Consider the following 22,135-nt stretch of genomic DNA (forward strand, 5'->3'; position numbering starts at 1 on the left):
ACCTACAGGCTCGGCTCCCTGTGATTAGACTAACAGGGAAGTCCGCTAGAAGATCCTGACAGCATAAAATATAATTTGTGATCTAAAAGACAGTTTCCAGTATAATCTCATTATGCACCACAGACTCCCGGTGTTATTTTGTGGAAGGCGGACAATGATCAATTTACATTGACCCGGGGCTGGGCGAGCTTTTAGATGGTAATTGCCATATTGATTTGCATGCAAAAAGGAGACCTGCTAAAATTAAAGACCGGAAGCTAAATTAAACTAAATTTATTGTCTAGGTGCAAACCAGAGAAACTACTGGGGGAGGGGGTGAGTCAGGTCGGGGTGCCAGGGCCAGAGCAGGTGAAAGTCCCAGAGAGCTTCCAGAGGTCACAGATTTGGGAGCGATCTTTGCCCTTGTGATTTCATAATGTGAGGAGGGAGACTTGTTCAGGGTATGGGGACTCAGCGGGAAAAAGTTATAAACAGGCACCATTGCATTGAAGGCACTGGGGTCTTTTAATGCTAATAGTAACTGGCGAGGGGGAGGAGAGGTTTATAGGGTTATAGGGGTCTTCCTGCACCATTTCCGGCAAGCCCCTATTTCTATTGTTCTACCCGAGCGCTCGCAATCGTGCCAGGACACCCAAAACTCTTACAACTAAAGAGTTTAAAAAAAAAAAAAAAAAAAGCCCGCGGCCCTGCCCGCCCCACTCCCACCCCTCCCCCCTGCGTAAGTTCTTAAGGAGCGCGCGCGAGTGTGAGGCGCACTGCACGCGCGCCGCGGGCAGGCGGGGACCGTTGGGCGCCTGCCGGAGTTCCTCCCCGGACGCAGCAGCCCCACGCTCGGCCGGACGCCGATCGCTTCGGGGAGCCGCCCGCTCCAGGTGGTTCCAGGTGGCTCAAGGTGTGTGTGGGGGGGTCTGCCGGGCCCGCTGTCTCGCGGTGTCGGGGCGGGGGTCGCCTCCCCGGAGGTTTGGAAGGGCCTGCTCGGAGCTAGGGGCGGGGGGGGGGGGCGGGGGAGGGCGGAGGCTGGAAACCCTGCCCCGATCGCCAACGCCGGAAAGTTTAAAAAAGAGAGAGAGAGAAAGGCACTGGCCGGGAGCCAGGGGCGGCCGGGCGGCGGGGGCGTGTTCGGCTGGCTAGTCGGGTGAGGACCCGGCGCCGCCATTGCCTCGATCCCTCCCGCTGCCGAGGCCCTTGCCGGCCCAGTCGCTTCTGGAGCCATTTCGCACATCCGGAGCCCCCGCCTCTTGGAGGAGCCACGGGCTCGGCCCCGGGAAGCCCGCAGGGGCAGCCGACTGTCCGGAGCCCCTGCCCTTCCCGGTCGCCACCGAGCCGAGCGGGAGATAGCCCTGTGCAGCCTGGGTCGTCGGGTGTGGAGAGTTCCCGGAGCATCCGAAAGCCTGGGGCAGATCTGGAAATTGGGCATGGGGCGGGGTGGCGATATTAGGCCCCGACCCGCGCTTCTGGGATGAGAAGTTGGAGAAATGAAAGATAATCCAGTCCCTAGCTTGTCTCAGAAGGCTTGGCCTTTTGTGGGGACACCCCTCCCCCCGGGGTGGGCGAGTCCAGTAGGGCCTGGCGTCTTACGAGCCACTTCCCTCATAATTTCCTCCCCCACCCCATTTTGGTCCTTGGGATTTTTCTTTAAAACCCTAGGAAAGGAGTAGGCGCACTCTTTCCAAAGGGCTTTTGCTCTATCTAGATAATTTGATTTATTGTTTTATGTGGCAAAACTAGGGTGGCAGGCCCAGCCCCAGTACCAGGAGTCAGCACTTTATTACAGGGCCCTGAGAGTAGCGACCCACCAACCCCCTGCCTATTTTGGACTCCTGAAGGAGGGGAAAGTGGAGCTTTGTTGGAAGCCCTGACCTCACACCAGGGTATTCTAGGGTAGGGAGATGTGTAGGAAGTCTCGGGAAATTGGGAAAGACTTCACGTGGACTAAGAGGTTACTGGGTGTAGGAGAAACTGGGTTCTGGTCTCCTTGTTGACTAAGTTATACGTTACATCAACGCTTTTCTCTTAGCCTGTCTTCGAAGACAAGGGCTAAGGAAGCTTTCCGAAATTCTTGGGGATTTCAAATGGCACAATTAGACCAATAATTGGCTCCTCTCCGCAACTCCAGGACTGAGTTTGACCGTGGCCCATTTTTACTAGCTGTGTGACCTTGGGGGCAAGTTATTTATGGCCTCTGAGCCTCAGTAAGTTTCTTCATTTGTAAGACTGGGAATAATTATCCACCTTTAGGATCAAAGAAGACTACTTGGCACATAGTAGGCCCTGAGGATTTAGGGATTGCTTTGAATGACTAATCAGGTTCCTATAGGTGCGCCTCCGTTCCCCAATGCCCCCCCCTCCCGCCCTCCTGAGACCTGCCTAGGCCAGTGTCCCGGGAACGACGCAGGTTAAATTCGCCTCCGACGATCTTTCTCTGGTCTGCCTTCGTGGGCTCCTCTTTGTTTTGTTGCAGTTCTTTGCATTCTGCGCTCTAAAGGGTTCCATATGAAAGGGCTTGGATTTTTTTCCCCCCCTAAGTGGGGTCATTATTTGGCTAGGAATTGATTCCAGAACCGGGCATCTAGGTGCTCTTTGGCAAGCCTCCCCGTCCTTCTTTCAGGGGAGAGAGGAACTAGTGGCTGGAGGGGTGAGACCTGGTTGGAAGAGGTGAGGGGGTGGCCTGCTGCAGAGGCCAGAGGTGCTGTGGTTTGTTTGATAGGGATTAAGTCCGGATGTTACGAGGTCTCAGTGTGGTTTTCAATAAAGTCTGCCAGGGATTGCTTCTTTTTTTATATCGATATGTATTTTAAAAAATTACCAGCATGAGAAGAAAACCAGACCTGTATGGATCCAGGCCGGTAGTAAGCTACTGTGATCAGGTTTCCTACTCGACTCCCAGAGGGGAAGTCAGCGTTTGATTGAAGCTACACTTGGTTCTTGACTCTCAGGGGATGCCTGCTCTGAAACAGGAGCCCTCCCTTTCTCTCCTCCTCTCTCCCCTCCTCCTCCCTCTTTTTCCCTTCTTCCCCTAAAAGCCTTTGTGCTGAAAGAGCTTCAGTAGGCACGAATCCCTGGTCCCTCTCTAAAGAATGCCTCCCAGCCTTTGCTGACATTGTTTTGTGAACAGTGGGTTTTACCAGGCCAGCAGTTTTCCCCGCATCTTAGCTCACTATTTTAGAGGTAGAGTATGGCCAGGATGCGCCTAACTGCCGTGATTTCCACACCGTGGAGCCAGGGCCTTGCCTGTAATCTGAAGACACCTTAACCTTTGCCCCAGATGCCTCCAGAGGGGGTGAAGGTGGGGAGAGCAAGAACAGGGGGTCGTCGTTGAGGGTCTGTTTGTTTTTCTCCAGCAACAGAGGCAGAGGGTGGAGAAGGGGCCGAGTCAGGGAGAAGGGACGGTCCAGCTTTGGGTCTGATTTAAAACTTGGTCTAATTGGAGAAGCTCTTAGGCACTCAACAGTTCTGTACAAATGCAAACTTGAAATAGCTCTAGGCCTACGTCATTTAGGACAGAATAAATGAAGTACAGAAATGTCCAAACTATGCAAATCCTGGAGTTGTCTGCCCTCCCATAAACACATGACAAGTGCCAAGGCATTTCCAGTCAAAACAGCCATGGAACCAGCAGCCTCCATCCTTTGTATTTATTATTTTATTAACAGCATTTTACACAGCAGTTAACAAGCAGAGCCCTGCCTGCTTTGCGCCCCGTCTCTCGGCCGACCAGGGGGGGAGACTGGATGGATGGCGGTGGGGAGGAGTGGTCTCTAAAGGAGACAGCTAGCTGGAGGAGTCTCTGCAGATGGGTAAGGAAAAGTAGCATTTGGGGCTTCTTTCTACTGGCCCGAAAGAGAAGACAGCGCAAGTGAGCCTTTGGAGGAAGAGAATCCCCTCTTCCTTCTCAAGAGGAAAGTTGCACAGATGTGGTTATGTCTGGTCTCTGCTGGGATTCCAGAAGGTGAAACAGTATCATTTCAGGATCCTCTCTGCCCATCAGTTATTGGCAGTTTTCACAGAATAAGTATTTGTCTGCTGTCCTGAGTCTGTATCCTGGTGGAAAGTTTGTAACGAAAAGTAATGCCTTTCTTAAGTCATAAAATGAGCCTTGTATGATTATTTAATTAAAATCTATTTAAGGACCGATTAGGCGTGTAATTTGCGCTAATAATGACGATTATGGAAATGTTCGACTTAACCAAAAATCATAAAGGAGACATTTTGATCAGTGGGGCGGCCAGTAAGTATTCAGGGAGTCGGACCATTTTCGAGGCGCCAGAGGCGGCGGGCGGCGGAAAGTGCGGAGCCGCCTGGCCTCTGCGCCCCAGGGCTCCGGGAGCGGCAGGCCTCCCTGCCCCAAGCCCCAAGCCCATGCCCGGCCCCGGGGGCTTTGCCGAGCAGAGAAAGCGACCCCGGGAGTGTGAACCACCTCTCTTCCCAGCCGAGGCAGTGGGGGAGGGCTGCCTCCCCCCAGCCACCAGGAGGGGCAAACTCGGGGAGAGGGCTGATAAACCGCACAGAAATCCCGGCGACAGGGCTGTGCTCTTTCGCTTTTACAATCAGCCGCGACAAACTGCACGCTGCCTTGGCTAGCCTTGGCTGGAGCCTGGGGGGTGGGGGGCGGGGGGGTCCCCTTGTTCCGGAGAAACCTGCCAGCTGCTGGGCTTGGTGCGAAGGCAGCGGAGGCAGACACAATGCTGCTGTTGTTGGTTTGATCTCGAACTGGGGATTGTTAGTCTGGCTTTAACTGTGTGGTAAGGGGGGAATGTGAAGGCTGTTTACAGCGAGTGCAAATAATGTGACAGCTGTTGGTGCACGAGCAGCGCCGCGCTTACACAAAGCGTGCACTGTGCAGGCCCGCGGAGAGCCGCAGAGGTGGCCGCCGCTTTCTGGCCACGGCGTCCTCGTCCTCGGAGGAGAGGAAAAGTCAGCCGCGCGTCGCACCGCCCCCCGCTCCGCCCCCCGCCCCAACACACACCTTTGCGGCTCCCAGAATCGGCACGGAGGTGCAGGATGGTGTGTGGTGTGTCGTCTAGTCCTGCAGACGTGGTGGGAGAGGGCCCACAGGGTCCCGCGTGTCACTGTCCAGAGGGGCTTGGCCAGGATCGCTGCACCTGGGTGCTCAGGTGCTCAGAGGCACGGTTTTTAAGATTTGGGAACGTAACTTGCAGCCCTGAGCAAGCTTGTTGGAAACAGTGTGTTATTAACCGAAGGCTGTCTGGAAGTCGCAGAGGCTCTGGTGGCCCTCGTTGCCCCTCTGAAGTGGCTCTGTTACTGAGACAAGTTAGAGAGACAGGCGGGCGCTGTGTTCTGTGCACTCACCACTCTTTCCCCGGGCTGGAAACACAGGTGTGTAGGCTCAGGACCCAAAGGGGGGCGGGGAGCGAAGGGGTGCACTTTGGCTTTTGATTACCCACACCCCTTAACCTTCCCTCGCAAGCCTTCCCATTTCCAAGAGCACATTCGCCTTCAGCTGTAGGACGCAAAGGCGCGGCCCTGAGGTGTGCCCACGGCACCACCCACTCTGTGACTTAGATCAGCTAGATGCCCACAGCCCCAGGCCTTCTCTGAGGTCCTGGTCGCCCGCCAGGCACTGGGGGGAGGTGCCAGGGCGGGAGGGAGAGCAGTTGGTGGCGGCAGTCACCCCCCCCCCAGTCCTGGAGATGTAGGGCTGGCCCAAGCAGGTGGGTTCAGGATGGCCAGGATGGCCAGACACGTTGGGCCTGCTTCTGGGCTGTCCTGGGGCCAAAAGGGTGTCAGAGTCCCTCCCTCCCCCTCCCAAGACTGGAGCCTTCACAGCCCTGCGCTGCCCCCCCTCCCCCACGGTTTGGAGGATCATTTAGAGCTGATTTAATTCTGTATCTTGTCCTTCTCTGTGACTTTGGTCCCTGGGTGTACAGCCTCCAGGATATCTGCAAATTGAGTTCATTGCCCCCAGCCTCCCAGGTCTACCCTCTCGGAGTTTTAACGTGGACTTCTATATCCAGTTGGGTTCCCCAGTGGGGAGCTGGGAGATGCTTCTGGAGTGATACATGAACTTCGGTGCCAGTTCTATAAATTGGTCTCTTTTTATGACGTGTGCCATTTTCTGTAGGAATGTTGCTTGCAAAACGAGTTTCGCCTTGGAGGAAAGGCGGAAAGATAAACAAGCCTGCAACGCCAAAACACTGGCAGTCTTTCTCCTCCTTCCAGCTCTCTTAAAGCAGCCGGGCTGTATTTCCAGGATTAGACTCGGGCTTGTAAGAGGGACTCTGGTTGGCTTTTTTTTTTTTTTCCCCCAAGCAAATGCAAATTAGAGAAAAATAATTTTCTTTCAACGATATGCAATGTATTAGTCACTTGTTATCGTGCTTCGAGGCAGGCCTCATTTGCGCGTCTGCCAGCTCGCTCACATCTGCTCGGCGCTGTTCGGGGCATTTTAACCTTGGCGGTGTCGTGTCTAGTCCCACGGATCAAGGAGGAGTAATTAAGCTCTGAACAGCTACAAAAATTCATGGGCCCCCATCTATACCGTAGTTGTTCCGCAGCTTTGTTTGGGGTGTTCCGAGTTCCAAGATTGAGTAGCAGACACAGGGTTTCTTTTGTTCCTCGTCAAGAAAGTGGGAGCCCCTCTCCTCCTCTGACCCTCACCCCCAGCCCTCCCAGAACTCCCAGACAGCACACACACCCAGCCAAGGAACCTGGGTGCAGATCACAGGACCCCGTGTGTTATGCATCTTTTATGCGTAAAAAGTTCCTTTGTGCCTCCCGTGTACACCCGATAGCCGATGTTAATAGCCTTACGGTATAGCTTGTTCCGTTGCGGGGGTGGGAGGTGGGGGGCATGAAGTGCGTTTTATTCCTACAAAATCCTGGTGGAGATCGCAGTGCATGGACACCCCCTCTGCAGTTGTGATATGGATGGTTTATTCTGGATTTGCCCCCAGGCTGTGCAGACTCCCAAGTGGCAACCCCGCTCTGTCGGGATTAGCCTCAAGGGGGTGTGGGGTTTTTGGGGGGCGGGGGGGGGAGTAAGGGTGATTAATTGCATTCCATCTAGGTTTTCCTGTCCTGGGCTGCCTCCTGTTGAGGGACACCAGCCTCCAAATGGGCCCTCTCTCGCCCACGTGGTGGTGTGTGGCACCACCGTGAAAGAAAGTGAAAGGAACAAAAACCTGAGGCGGTGGCTTGCATTGGTGTCAGGGGAGAAGGGGAAGTGTCCCATGTTGGTCCAACAGACGACCCCGGTTTGGCAGCCACTCTCCCCGTGGATCCTTGCAGGGGCCTCCCCTCCCTGAATCCCTCCCCACTTTACAGTTGGCTGCACTTGGCTTGCTGCGGGGCGGGGGAGGGGGGGGCACGTCTATGGAGAATAACACTCCAGTCTACTCGGAAGGATCCCAGGATGATGGCCAGGAGGGGTCTGCGTGCGGGCACCCAAAGTTCCTTTTTGTCAGAGATTCAGCGGCGGGGGCTCGGGAAGGGGGAACCCCAGAGGAGCGCGCGGGCCACAGGGCCCGAGGGGTTAACTGGGGTCGGGAGACTAGGGATTGCGGAGGGAGGGAGGTCGGGCCGCCTCCCGGAGAGAGCCCGAGTTCTTGGAAGGCCGGGCGGGGGCGCGTCGCGAGGGTGTGGGCGTGTGCCGTGGCGCGGCCCGGCGGGGGACCTCGGTGTGGGGGAGCCGCGAGGAGGGGCGGGCGAGCCCGGAGCGGCACGGGTGTGTGTGGTGGGAGAGAAAATCCCTTTGTTGCCGACCGATCGCGCTCGGGGCTGAGGCGGGGGAGGGGGCGCCCTTCCTCCGCTCGCCCTCACCGCGGCCGCCTAGGGCCAAGTTCACCCCCCGACCGACCCGAATGGCTCTCTGCTCTGACCCAGGTGCCCTGGGAGGAGGCAGGGAAGGTTCTGGTTGCTCGAAAGGTCAGGGCCGCGCGAGTTTCCCATCCTCCTCGCTCCCTCTCCCCTCCTGCCCCGCAGCTCAGTCTGTTACTAATGCAAAACTTGGGGCGTGGGTGGGGACGCCCCCGGAGGCAATGGCCCCGGCTTGGAGTGTGCCAAGAGACAGCGCCTGGGCAGGCTGGATCACTCCTCCCCAACCCCCCCCCCCAACACCCTTGGAGGGCTTGTAGACCAAGCCAGCCACCAACCTCAGCCACACCCCTGGAAGCCTATGGCCCTGTCCCGTTGGGGGGGCAGTCTTGGGGTCCACCTTGCCCTGTGCCCTGCAGCTACACACCCCAGGGGAAGCAGCCCAGGAGGGCCCTCCCCCAACCGTGCACATCCGGGAGAGCGTTTTCCTGGCGTCTTCTACCCCCACGCAGCTCCCCTTCCCCCCCATCCTAAAATAGGAACTTCTTCACCCCTCCCTTCCTTGACACCGGGAGAGAAGTGCTGCTGTGCAACTCAGTCTGCTCTTGGGGCAGCCCCGGGAAGGGCTCCCGCCAGCTTCGCGTTGGGCTTTGATGAAATCCGCGCAGCTCTGCTGAAGGTCACTCCTCCCTGGCCTGTCCCCCCCTGTGTCCCTGCCTCAGCCTTCCCACTGCCGCACAAAAGCTATGCGGCGACCTGGGGTTGTCACACAACATGCTTGGTGGAGTCAGATGCTGTTTAATGGGGTTCAGCGTGGCGGGTACTAGCAAAACTCAAGTCCGTAGTGCAGTTTAATCCTCTGGAAAACGCGGTGCCAAATATTTACAGATGAGGGGACCAAGGTTGACGAGGTTCGGCCACCTGCCCGGAGACACGCTGTGGATGAGGGTGGGAGCTGGGAGGCTGTGGTGGTGACCATGTTCACGCCAGCTCTGCAGTGAGGGAGGCCCCTTCCCCAGCACGCCCTGCACGCAGACTCTCTGGTCTCCCTGATGGCAGCTCAGCCTTCTGAGCCAGAAGCTCCCCCCGCCCCCACACCTGCCCAGGCCTTCTTGGCCGCTGACTGGATAACCGCCTGATGGGGGCTCAAGGGGCGCCAGGTCAGAGAGACCCTAGGAAGGGGCACCATTCGTGCTTGCGTGGCGTGTGGGAGTTGGGATGGTTCGATGGCGGTGCTTTCCATTTTGTCGGTGAACTTGACAAGTGTGATGTGCAGACTTGAACTGAGCACCACCTCAAGGGCAGAGGCAGTAAAAGTGGCCTGGTGCCAGGAGGAGCCCAGTGGAGAGAAAGGAGGGGTGCCAAGCGTGGTCTGGTGCTGCCTCCCCTCCCCTGGCTCATCCCAGCCTCTCAGTCACTGCCGCTTCCCTTTACAACCTGCCGTTTGTTGTCGGCCAGGGTAGATCGCCTTTAAAAGAAAAACCAGACAGCTCTCTCCTTTGCCTCAGTGCACAATGGTGTCCTCGTGGAATGGTGGTGGCGGGTGCTGCTCGGGGGCCTGTGTGCCCCTCCTGTCCTGTCAGAGGCTTGGCAGTGCCTCTTCTCAGGGATGACAGCTCCTAATTTTGGTCCCTCTGACCTCTATCTGCCAGTCAGGCCCTTTCGCCGGTGTCCAAGCCAAGCCTAGTACTCTAAGCATAACCCTTGGCTTCCAGAGCAGATAACTGCCCACGTCTGTTGAGGGAGACCCAAGCTCTCTTATGCTTTCAGTTACTGCCAGTCCGAGAGCCAGAGTCTACTCTGGGGGCCGGGGGGGGGGTGCATTTTGTAAGCCAGGTCTCTCCCCAGAACTGGGTGTTCCAGAGGGCAACCGCTCCAATTCCTGGTCTGTTCTTTAGAGACCAGACACTCCTCAGTCTCCCCGTCTGACCTCTTCTCTCAGCCACCTTCCCCTTCCCTCCATCCCTGTCCTGCCTCCTTGGCCCCCTTCTCTCCACTACTGGAAAAAGGGTTAAAACCCCGTAGCCAGGATGTAGCTTAGCAGCTCACATGGAAACAGGTTGGTGCTTGTAAAGTGCTTTTCTTGAGTGACTTCACACATCTTGGCACTTCTAGCCTGCATGTGGAAGAGCGGGGCGGGGAGGGGGAGGTTGGTGCACGCGGAAAATAAGGGCAAACAAGCCTCTCGTAGCGGCAAAGTGCCTGTTCTGTTTGTCATCTAAATCACATTATTTGTCCTCTCCACCGCGGCCCCAGGGTCAGCGAAGTCAGTTTTGAAGCACTTTCTCTTAGAGTTAAAAAAAAAAAAAAAGGACCCCAACTATTTCAACAGCCCCTTCTAGAAGTAGAGTGGGATGAGCATCTCTGTATCTCCGCCTCTCAGTCTCTTTGTGTTTCTCACCCCAGTGTCCCCTTAGCTCCACATCCCTGGGGGGGGGGTGGCGCGGGGGGGGGCAGGTCCTCGGGGCCTCCTGGCAGAGGGCCTCTGCTGCCGCCCAGGATGTTCCTGCTGGGGGTTCCTCCCGGGCATCCGGCCTCCTCCCGAGCAGGCCGTCACCCTGGAGAAGGGCCTCCTGCCAGGCAGGGCCATGGTTCACTGGCCCTTCCCGCTCAGCTCCCATCTTTGGCCAGGAACCTGAAGAGTTAAAAGTCTTTAGCTTGTTGCAATGAAATTATGGCTGGCGGTGGCGCCGCTGTTTGTTCAACAGACCTCCACTTTTAAACAGTTCACAAAAAGTTCATGGGGCAGCTAAAGATTGTGTGTGTGTGTGTGTGTGTGTGTGTAGTCAGCAGGATCCAACAATGTACCTCCTCCCTTGTTTCTTCGTGTACAGCCTCCTCCCTCTGCCCCCTCCCCAACACTCCATCTGACCCCCGCGCATGCCAAGCCACTACATTCTGATGCTGGGTGTCCTCTAAGTGTGTGGCATTAATGTTGAAAAGTCCACAGGAAGGGCCCTGGAGAGGTGGGGGGGGGGTGGGGAGAGCTTTGAAAGCACCCAGTGCTCCCAGATATCCCTACATCACATTCCCCTTTCCTCCAAGTCCAGGCTGCCCCTTCTCAAGAAAAGCCCTTTTTGCGGCGGCGGGGGGAGCAAAGTAGGATGATGGAGACCGCACCCTTCCTGTTTCTTAGGTGCTCACAGGTCCTTGTCACAAGGCCGCTACTAAAGGAGGTGGGGAGGTGGCAGCTTGTTGAAGGGGAGGCCACTTTGGGGACAGCAGAAGCTTGAGGTCTCAGAGGCACACACACACACTTTTTCCTTCCCTCATCCTTTTCTTAGGGGTTTGATTGAGTGACCGTTTCTGCTCCCGGTGTGATTTCTGCATTTCCTCATGGCGCGCAGCGCGGGGATGGCCTGGTGCGGTGGGTCCCCAGTCCCACTGCCGAAGCTGATGACCAGGTCGCCTGCACCAATGAATGTTGCCCCACCTTCCACGTCAGGCCACCCAGAATGTCTTCCCTTTGTTAGAAGGGGCGGCAGGGGTTAGGGAAGGGACAGTCCCTTGAATGTGCCTTGTGGTTGTCCCTTGCTAGTGGTGGCCTCCCCCCGCCCAACTCAATTCGTAGGTTTGGAAGAAGAGAAGCCCGTGAGCCCCCACGGAACCTTCTTCAAGACCCCAATTGGTCTTTGCGGGGCACCATGGCTAGCCCATTGGAAAGAGGAGGAGGCGCTTCCTGGAGAAGGCGCTCCCTCGGAATCGCACCAGGCCTGCTGCAACTGCAGATTTCTGCCTCCTCCTCCTCCTCCTCCTCCTCCTCCTCCTCCTCCTCCTCCAGCAGCTTCATTGTTGGGCTCTAACTCCGCGCCGCGTGTCTGTGTGTGTGGCTCTTGATTAACAGACGGTGTTCTATGTATAGGGGCCGACGGGGATACTGGTGGACAAAAGGCCTAGTTAGGACAAAGAACTGCAGAAGGATAGACCAGCCTGGCTTTGGGATTCAGGTGCTCCCCCACCCCCACCCTCAGTTACTCCCAGAAAGAGTCCCCGGACCTGGTGCCTCCAGCCCCACCGACCTGGCAGTCTGCTCCTTGTGCTCAAGTGTAAAAGCAAGCATTTGCATATTTTTCCCTGCTAACAAAGGAAATGTGTCGACTTAGGGAACATTTGGGCTTTCGGAAACTGTGTGGGTGGGTGTGTGAGGGAGGAGAAAGAAAAGTTCCCCCGACGATCTGCACACCACTGATTTCACACTCTGCCTTGCGTCCCGTGTAAAGAGAGCCCAGCCCGGCCCGGCCCAGGGAAATGACAACGTGTTTGTGCGCGGGGAATTGCCCAGGGCCATCGGTCCCAGGCATTAAAGGCTCCCCTACTTATTAACCCAGCATTTAACAGCAGGATATGGGCTGAAGCGCAGTCAAAAGAAACGGCTCAACCTCCAAAGAGCAATTAAAATCCTGCACGAGGATAAATCACGCGCCGTGATAATCCTGTTAATAAAATGCAGCTTGTCCTGACCCTTCACTCATGCAGCAAACTAGAATGTGATGTGGGTGGAGGTGGTGGGCAGAGAAGGTAGGGAAGGGCGGGGAGGGGTGCTCTCCCCTCCTCTGCCCCCGGCAGCCTCCCCCTCCCCGTAGGTGGAGAATGGGTGGCTTTTGCCCGCTCCCAGCGTGCCAGTGGCTCAGAGCCCAGCAGCCTGGGCTGCTGAGACTTCTGCACTCACTAATGATTTCTTGTCCCCAGCGAGCAGGCGTCATGGAATTACTCAACCGCCTCCCTCTGCAGCTCCCAGGCCAAACCACCCGGGGTTCGGTGCCTCATCTGATCGCGGGCTGGGTGGGGTGGCTCACCAGCCCACCGACTCTTTGTAACCCTCCATCTGTTAAGAAGCCCACACCACAGCCCCGGGGACACCTGGTAGTTTGGGTTGCCACACCGGACTCTTGTGCCTTCCACCAGCCCTGGTCCTCTTAGACCCCAGAAGAATCAGCGCGTGGCTCCCCAAGATTGCAGCACCGTACGCTGCCAAGTGTGTTCCCCAAAGGCTGAGAAAGGAGAGGTGGTGGTGATGTGTGCGGTTACTTCGGATGGTGGATGGTGTGGCATGTGGCCCTTTGACCCCCCCCCCCACCTCCCAGCCCGCTGGGAAGTTGCGGGCCACCCCTGTACACTTCGGGTCAGGTGTGTTCCCTCACTCCTGGACATGGAGCACAGCCTGCCTTCCGGACTCTGCATTCTGTATGCATTGCCTAGAAAGAGGGCCTCTCTGATTCCCTGTTTGGCTCTTCTTTATTCAACCTCCTGGGATTTTTTTTTTTTTTATTTAAACAGACTAGACGCTTGAAGAAAAGCTGCCATCCAAGAAGACGACATGCTTTCAGCAACCCCCCTGTATGGGAACGTTCACAGCTGGATGAACAGCGAGAGGGTCCGCATGTGTGGGATCAACGAAGACAGGTGAATGTGCCTGTCTGGCTGAGGCCTGGGGAGCGAAGGGTGGGTGCTGACCCCCCGCTCCCCTGCCCCCCCCCGCATGCTCCGGAGCAGAGCCCGTGCTGAAGCCCCCCTCATCTTCTCACCGCCACAGTGGGCCCAAAAGGGGTGGGGGAGAACGATCTCCCGCCTAGCTGGCGGCCCTTGATTTACAGTTTTAACAGGCAACCCGGCTCAGCGAAGCATTGCCGCCCTTTAAAAGATTAGCCCCTAAAGCGGCCTTTCGGTGCACTTTCGTCCTTAATTTATTATTTCATATTTATGAAGGAGAATTAATCCCAGTCTATATGCTGCTTTTAACTCTAAATGTCAGGAGTGTGGGCCCAGGTGGATCGGCATTCGATGTGCTTTTAAAACAAATAGTTTGCTCAGTAATAAATGGGGAGACGGCCACCCCTTACTTCATTTAAGCCCCGGGTTTCTCGCTGTCCTCTGCGGCCTCTTCGGCGAGGCCATCGGCTCCCGGTTTCAGTCCCCCGACAGCCCCGCCGGGCCCCCTAATCAGTCATTTTGGAGTGTTGGGTAGCGGCAGCTGAGCAGTAGATGATGGAAGCGGCTCTTCGGGGTATCCGCCGCCGCTTGTCAGCGACCTGATCCTGGGGATTTGGAAGTTGGCACCGAGCGCTTTCTCTATGGTGCTGTCTGATAACGAGTCCCAGGGCGGCCGCAGCAGCCCAGCACAGATGTGCGGCTCGCTCTGCAGCCTGGAGCAGCTGACCTTTGTATCGTGTGCGTGTGTGTCCCCCGTCATTCTGATAAAGGCACTCAAATATGGCTTCATCATCACCATGGAAACCAGTTTTGTAGAACACGGGACCTAACTTTGGGGAAAAGTTTTGAAAGCCTGCCCTCGTGAGGAGCGCGGAAGTGACTGGTGCAGCCTGCGCCGAGACGCCAGCCTTGTGTCTCCGCTTCGGCCTTTGGCCATCGTCCTCCCTGATGTCTGTCCTCACATAGAGCTTTCGGAGGGCCTGCTAGGACGGCAGAGCTCAGATTGGCCTCTCTAGAGAAAACAACGGCGCAGGATCTTCGTTCCTGCATCGGCCAGCTTGGGGCCCTATCTGGGATTTCCCGTCCCCGTGGCGCCCTGCCTTTCCTCTGTTTTCTCCCAGCCCAGCTGAAGCACCGCTTGGGGACAGCTTTCACTCAGGGCCATTGGGGAGGAACGGTTTGGTGAGGGCGGTTTGAGAAATGGGAGTTATTAGAAACTGGTTTGTTCTGGGGCGATCTGTGAAAGATGGATTAAGTGGGGAATGCTTTCACGAAGTTTGGTGTGTCCTTTTTAAATAGGAAAATTCCTGTAAATGATGGTGACGCTTCAAAGGCCAGACTGGAACTGAGGGAAGAAAATCCCTTGAACCACAACGTGGTAAGAGACTCATGACTTCTGTCTGAACATCAATGGTCTGTAATCCATCGTGCATTAATTTGCATGCCACCAAAGGGCCTTTTGGGGGTGGGGCAGGGGTGTGGCGGGGTGGGGCTGAGTGGGATGCTTCTTCTGCAGGACCTGGCCCTCACCCGAGCTTTCCTTGGCCCCCGCGCTCCTTTTGACACGTTGGCCATTTATGTCCGAGTCCCGTAGCGACTGGTGCCTCCTTTTCTTTGATAAGCCACGCGCCACCTCCATGCTCCCTGGAGCTGGATAAATTTCCAGCCTCCAAGTAGACCTTTAGGGTTTCCTTTTTCAGTAAAATATGAAACACAGACAGCAGGGAGAGGAAGTCAAAAGACACAGCCACAGTTTGACCCATGGCCTTCTTTATTGATTTAGAAATGAGACCGCTAAAGTCCTCCTTCCCTGCCATCCCACCAAAGATTGTTTCTTGTTATGTTAAATAAGCATGCTCCCCTACCTCTAGGAAAAACAAACCAACCAACCAACCAACCCAGTGAGCACCACCCCGACCCCCAACCTAAAGGGCCTGGGAGGTTCAGGTCCAGGTCGTCCAGGTCGGTACCCCGTGAGAGTGGTGCTGAGAGTAGCAGAGCTGGTGTCCTCTCTGTTGCGGCAGAGAATTTTTGCTGAGAAGGTGAATTTTCCAGAGTTAATAGATGGCTGAATTTAATGTATGGGCCCCAAGTCTAAAGGGATCAACCTTTTAGAGGCTTTCAGGATACTAGTTGAACCGAGGTGAGAAGGCAGGCAGCAAAGGCTTTTGGATAAGTGGGCAGGGGACCGGGGACCCTGTGGAGCCTCTCTTTTTAACCGTTTCTGCTCGCATGTTGAGGCTGACGTCACATTGAACTAGTTGGCGGCTTCTCCTCGGGACGGGCCCTGCCACTTTGAGGGAGCGCCGCGAGTAACACCCATGTTCTTCTTCTGCGAAGGTGGATGCCGCTACGGCCCATCGGATCGATGGCCTGGCTGCGCTGAGCATGGACCGCACTGGCCTGATCCGGGAAGGGCTGCGCGTCCCCGGCAACATCGTCTATTCTAGCTTGTGTGGACTGGGCTCGGAGAAAGGTCGGGAGGCTGCCACGAGCACCCTAGGTGGTCTTGGGTTCTCGTCCGAGAGAAATCCAGAAATGCAGTTCAAACCGAACACCCCCGAGACGGTGGAGGCTTCCGCTGTCTCCGGAAAAGCCCCAAATGGCTTCAGTGCTATCTACAAAACACCACCCGGAATACAAAAAAGTGCTGTACCCACAGCAGAAACACTGGGCTTGGACAGGCCTGCCAGCGACAAACAGAGCCCTCTCAACATCAATGGTGCTAGTTATCTGCGGCTGCCCTGGGTCAATCCTTACATGGAGGGCGCCACGCCAGCCATCTACCCTTTCCTCGACTCGCCAAATAAGTATTCACTGAACATGTACAAGGCCTTGCTACCTCAGCAGTCCTACAGCTTGGCCCAGCCGCTGTATTCTCCAGTGTGCACCAACGGGGAGCGCTTTCTCTACCTGCCGCCGCCTCACTACGTCAGTCCCCACATCCCGTCGTCCCTGGCTTCGCCCATGAGGCTCTCGACCCCTTCGGCCTCCCCGGCCATCCCACCTCTGGTCCACTGCGCCGACAAAAGCCTGCCCTGGAAGATGGGCGTCAGTCCCGGGAACCCCGTCGACTCCCATGCCTATCCCCACATCCAGAACAGTAAACAGCCGAGGGTGCCCTCTGCCAAGGCGGTCACCAGTGGCCTGCCCGGCGACACGGCTCTCCTGCTGCCCCCTTCGCCTCGGCCTTCGCCCCGGGTCCACCTTCCCTCCCAGCCCGCCGCGGACACCTACTCCGAATTTCACAAGCACTACGCCAGGATCTCCACCTCGCCCTCCGTCACCCTGTCGAAGCCATACCTGACGGTCAGCAGTGAGTTCCCCTCGGCCAGGCTCTCCAACGGCAAGTACCCTAAGGGCCCGGAAGGGGCCGAGAGCGCCCCGCCGGTTCCCGGGCACGCCCGGAAAGCGGCGGGCCAAGACAGAAAAGACGGGGGCTCCCCTCCTCTGTTGGAGAAGCAGACGGTCACCAAAGACGTCACCGATAAGCCGCTGGACTTGTCTGCGAAAGTGGTGGACGTGGATGCGGCCAAAGCCGACCACATGAAAAAGATGGCTCCCACGGTCCTGGTTCACAGCCGGGCCGGCAGCGGCCTAGTGCTCTCGGGAAGTGAGATTCCGAAAGAAACACTGTCTCCTCCCGGAAACGGCTGTGCTATCTATAGATCTGAAATCATTAGCACGGCTCCCTCGTCCTGGGTGGTGCCCGGGCCGAGCCCCAACGAAGAGAACAATGGCAAAAGCCTGCCGCTGAAAAACAAGGCCTTGGACTGGGCGATCCCGCAGCCGAGGAGTTCATCGTGTCCCCGCATGGGCGGCACGGACGCCGTGGTCACGAACGTCTCGGGCTCGGGCTCGAGCGCGGGCCGCCCGGCCTCCGCGTCGCCGGCCCCCAATGCCAACGCGGATGGCTGCAAGACCAGCAGGAGCTCCATGGACACCACGCCATCCGTCATTCAGCACGTGGGCCAGCCTCCGGCCACGCCTGCCAAGCACGGCGGCAGCACCAGCAGCAAGGGCGCCAAAGCCAGCAACCCGGAGCCGAGCTTCAAAGCAAACGAGAACGGCCTCCCGCCAAGCTCCATCTTTCTGTCTCCAAACGAGGCGTTTAGGTCCCCACCAATCCCCTACCCCAGGAGTTACCTCCCTTACCCGGCACCCGAGGGCATCGCTATAAGTCCCCTCTCCTTACATGGCAAGGGACCTGTCTACCCTCACCCCGTGTTGCTGCCCAACGGCAGTCTCTTCCCTGGGCACCTTGCCCCAAAGCCCGGACTGCCCTACGGGCTGCCCACGGGCCGGCCGGAGTTTGTGACCTACCAAGACGCGCTGGGGTTGGGCATGGTGCATCCCATGTTGATACCTCACACGCCCATAGAGATCACTAAGGAGGAGAAACCCGAGAGGAGGTCCCGCTCCCACGAGAGACGCTACGAGGACCCAACCCTCCGGAACCGGTTTTCCGAGATGCTGGAGGCCAGCAGCACCAAGCTGCACCCAGAAGTCCCCTCCGACAAGAACCTAAAGCCCAGCCCCAGCTGGAATCAAGGGAAAACTGTCGTCAAGAGCGACAAGCTTGTCTATGTCGACCTGCTCCGGGAGGAGCCAGATGCTAAGGCGGACGCGAACGCGGCCAAGCCGGGCTTCGCGGCCGAGAGCGTGGGCCCGAGCGCCGAGCCCACCAAGCCCCCGGCTGACCCGGCCCTGCAGCCGCACCGCGATTTCGTCGCCCTGAGAGAGGAGTTGGGGCGCATCAGTGATTTCCACGAAGCTTATGCTTTCAAACAGGCCCCGGGCCAGTCAGTCTTCAGCTTAAGCAAGGAGAACGTTCCGGCCGGAACCAACAAGGAGAACCTGGGGCTGCCAGTCTCGACTCCCTTCCTGGAACCAACTCTGGGGAGCGATGGCCCGGCTGTAACTTTTGGTAAAACCCAAGAGGATCCCAAACCGTTTTGTGTGGGCAGTGCCCCACCGAGTGTGGATGTCACCCCCACCTATACCAAAGATGGAGCCGATGAGGCGGAATCCACTGATGGCAAAGTTCTCAAACCGAAGCCATCGAAGCTGGCCAAGAGAATCGCGAATTCCGCTGGTTACGTGGGTGACCGATTCAAATGTGTCACTACCGAACTGTACGCAGATTCCAGCCAGCTCAGCCGGGAGCAGCGCGCCTTGCAGGTGAGCCGCCCCCCCGCCCCCCCCCCCCGCCCCCCCGAGTTTCAGTGACTTTACCAGTTGTCAGTTCTGTTTTGTTAATGTGGAAAGAGGATTGGGGGAGTATGGTAGGGCAGGGCACCGGGCAGATTTGGTTAATGAAGCTTATGGTCACGTAAATATATTGACGTGTGTCCAGTAAGGGGACGTGAGTGGTAGCACCTAGGAGATTCATGTGTCTGGATACTTGCCGTTATTCTGTAGATACTAAGAGAACTCCACGCAGATGCTGCTAAAAGAACTATTAATGATGGCGAAGGATAGCTAAAGACTGCATGACGTTTACCTATCAGTTGCTTTTGATTTCTCTGCCATTACTGTACGTTAATGAATAATGCCTAGCAGTGCCGCTTAGAATGCCTTATGCGATACTTGGTGGAGGTGTGTAGAAGCCGCATGTCTGTGGGAGTCGTGCAATTTTTTTTTTTTCCACCAAAAAAAAAAAAAGAGAGAGAGAGAGAGAGAGCTCGCTTAAAGGGATAGAGTTATGTATTTAACTTGCTAGTGAATGATAGATGTTGTATAGGAATTTCCTTAAGATATTTTACTTTTAATTAAAAGATAAATAAAGCCAAATTGTGTTGCAATGTTAAGAAAAAAATTGGTTTATGCTTATAAAAATGGATGAAGTTATCTAAATGATCCATTGAGTGCCCATTTTAATTACATAGATGGAAGGATTACAAGAGGACAGTATTTTATGTCTACCCGCTGCTTACTGTGAGGTCAGTTCTTCAAATTTTTATTACTAGAATCTTACATAAACCTTTTGAGTTAAATTTCATTTCCAAATATACGAAGGGAAGTTTGTGGGCCATGGTCGTCTTTATTCATTGTGCATTTTGTTTTCTTTTCTGTTGTGTTTTTGTTTTGTTTTCTTTGCGTTGTGTTTTTGTTTTGTTTTTACTTACCTTCCAAAGAGACTGTCTCTGAGCCACAGTGTATGCATGGCTTTGCGTACACGGCGCATATATATCTATATACGTATGGCTTCACGAGTAAAGACTGTGTGATTACTTACGTTTAGCTACTCTTACGTTTTTATCTATTACGTTTTAAAATATCTCAGTTGTATCATAAATTGTGGTTGGTTTTGGGCAAACTTTTCTTTGAAACTACTTTCCTTTAAGGTAAGGCAAATGAAATAGCTTTGATGGTAAGGTGTTGTGTTTTTTTTTTTTTCCCGTCTCCATTCTCTTTCTAGCGTGCAATGATGCGCTTCTCAGAGCTGGAGATGAAAGAGCGAGAAGGTGGCCACCCAACAGCCAAAGACTCCGAGGTGTGCAAATTCAGCCCCGCCGACTGGGAGAGGTTGAAAGGAAATCAGGACAAAAAGCCAAAGTCGGTCGCCCTGGAAGAGGCCATTGCCGACCAGAATGACAATGAGAGATGTAAGTAAACCCAGGCAGCTCATGTGTGGTGAGCAGGGGGGCCGCCGGTCCCAGAGCTCGGGGAGGGGGTGGCAAGCGGTTCACCGCTGTGGCCCTAGGGCCCGTGGGCTGCCCAGAGAAACAGGCCGCTCTCGCCGGCCGAGTGGGGAAGGGCCGAGCGTCCGTTCGAACGTGGTGGCATCCCGGGATGAGGCAGCCGTGAAAGATGATTTCCTGGGATACCGCTCCTCTTCCAGAGAAACACCGGTCCTGTCGTCAGTAACGGTCTGATAACGATTTAAGCGGGAGAATGGCAGCAGGAGACAGAAATGTGGCCATGTGCACTGCGTTCTGTTTTGTAGCGGGTACAGATAGGGTGCCCTGCCCTGCCCTGCCCTGCCCTTCTTTTTTGGTGCCAGTGGAATGATACTTCCAGCCAGAGGCACCTGCCCACCCACCACAGTGACAGTCTCCCGTGGAATGGAGGGTACTCGTATTCTCCCTCCAAAGGCAGAGGTGTTGTTAAAATGGCACGGAGGCTGATGAGGGCACCCTAGAGATGAGATCATTATTTTCGGTGGCGGGTTTGTTGGTCGTGGTTAGATGTTGACAGCACCATCCAGGGGCGTGGTATAAACGAGAGGGGGTTTTTCGCACCACACGGGGGTTTGTATTCTGTTGGGGAGGCAAAATGGAGAGAAAGCTAGTGCTTTTCTCAAGTCACTCTTCGGGCCCAGCAGCTGGTCCCCCACTGTGGTGTGGACTGTGGGATTTGCTCGCGAGACATCCTGGTCGATAAAGGTGTGTGGGTAGCAAGCAGAGAAGGTCTTTTTCTGCGTTTCTTAAATGTGCACGCTCGGGGACCCGAAGCCGCTCTAGACCTTGGAAACCTCACTGGTGATGGTGAATTTGGGCGTCTGGCTGGATGTCAAGGAGACAGTGGGTGAGGAATCCTCCTGACACAGGGCAGTCAGGGATGGGAGGTGCATTTGTGAGCTCTGTGCTATTGGACGTCATGGGTTTGGTGTTCATTGGCGCCTGATGGAGTTTGGGAGAATCTGGGGTCCTGGCTTCTCGCTGCCTAGGGCACAGACCCCTCCTCCCTCCGTGTCGTCGTCGTCGTCCCCCCCCCCGCCGTCAGCTTTGGGGTCAGACAAGGGCCTGTGGCCAGGTTTCTGGGTAAGCCACGCCAGGACCAATTTGTTTTACTTTAGTCTTGAAAGAAGGGAGTTTTTGTTGCTAGTCAGTGGAGGGGACTCTGATGTACCTAGAGTAAAGATTTCCTGTCTTCCACCTCAGGGGGATTGACAGGGGGACATGGAGGGTCCAAGCCGCTCTTGCGTAAAGCAGCAACGAACGCCTTCTTCCTTGCTCATGCTCGCCGTGGGCAGCCCCTTTTTTCTGACTTGCCCATAGTGCCAGCTCTTGGGGAAGCCTCTGAGGGAGACCTGGTAGACGTGGGCAAAGCCAAGTTAACGGGTAGGTGCCTCTCTGAGGAGAGGGAATGGGTAAGGTAGGCTGGAGGGAAGGGAGCATGAAGTTAGCCAGCCCTGAGTCTTCTTGCCCTTTGGGTTTCCAGTAACATGGCCAGACCCAAGGTAGCTGCTCTTCGTCCATCTCACTCAGCCTGGCCTTCTTCCCAGGGAAGTTTGCGTCCTCCCCATCTTTCCTGCTGAACCTAGAGACGAGTACTCAGTCTGGTCAATGGAGAGCAGAGCCCAGATGACTCAGAAAGGCCTCCTTTCTCCCCTCCCCTGAGTCCCTTCAGGCTCAGACCAATGGGCTCTTTTCCTGGAGGACCCAGGACACGGCCCAGCAAGGCATAGGTCATCACCAAGGGCAGGAGAAGGATTGGGGAAAGTGGGGGTGGGGGCTCACTTTTGAAGATGGGGGCAATGAAGGAGGTGGGTCACCATCCGCAGTCTTCTGGGGGCTTTTGGTTTGTGGTTGGTCAAGAGGGGTAACCTAGAGGAACAGTTGTCCTTGCTGTCACCTCCTCATCTAGGGGACAGCAGGTGCTGGATCCACTCGGCTGCAAATTAATGGGTCTTCTTGTCCTTTTGGCCCTCGTGGAGTCTTGAGCCCACGTGGGCTCGGGCCCTGCTCCACGTTGGTTCTCTCCTCACAGGGGTCCATGTGGCCGAGAGCCAAGCTGTGAGCACATGGGAGCTGGGGTGGGGGTGGGGGTAGGCAGGGGCTGTGAAGAGGATACAGGATGCCTTCCAGATGCCTTCCCTCTTCCAGGGCAGCCCTCCCCTCCCGCAGACTCCAGGAGCTTCCTAAGATGGCGGGTGCTTCCTGCATGGCCTCGGGCTGCCCAGACATGGGTGCTCCTTGTTGGGAGG

At 56.0% G+C, this 22,135-nt stretch overlaps 1 protein-coding gene across 11 annotated transcripts in view; it reads left to right on the forward strand.

The window, feature by feature from the left end:
• BCOR (BCL6 corepressor) overlaps positions 1-22,135 on the forward strand; it is a 108,477-nt gene that overhangs the window by 70,719 nt on the left and 15,623 nt on the right. For 7 of the 11 annotated variants that reach the window (XM_031028458.2, XM_081808986.1, XM_081808985.1 and 4 more), the window contains exons 2-6: positions 13,051-13,176; positions 14,503-14,581; positions 15,544-18,384; positions 19,092-19,145; positions 19,625-19,811. In XM_031028458.2, the coding sequence (XP_030884318.1) occupies positions 13,091-13,176; positions 14,503-14,581; positions 15,544-18,384; positions 19,092-19,145; positions 19,625-19,811 (3,247 nt within the window). In that variant the 5' untranslated portion in view covers positions 13,051-13,090. Of the gene's footprint in view, positions 1-770; positions 893-13,050; positions 13,216-14,502; positions 14,582-15,543; positions 18,385-19,091; positions 19,146-19,624; positions 19,812-22,135 lie in introns of those variants that run through there. The other 4 variants (XM_081808988.1, XM_081808990.1, XM_031028459.2 and 1 more) reach the window with 3 other exon arrangements.

This window comes from Leptonychotes weddellii, chromosome X (assembly GCF_054177405.1).
Source record: "Leptonychotes weddellii isolate Sample4059 chromosome X, ASM5417740v2, whole genome shotgun sequence".
Lineage (NCBI taxonomy): Eukaryota > Metazoa > Chordata > Mammalia > Carnivora > Phocidae > Leptonychotes > Leptonychotes weddellii.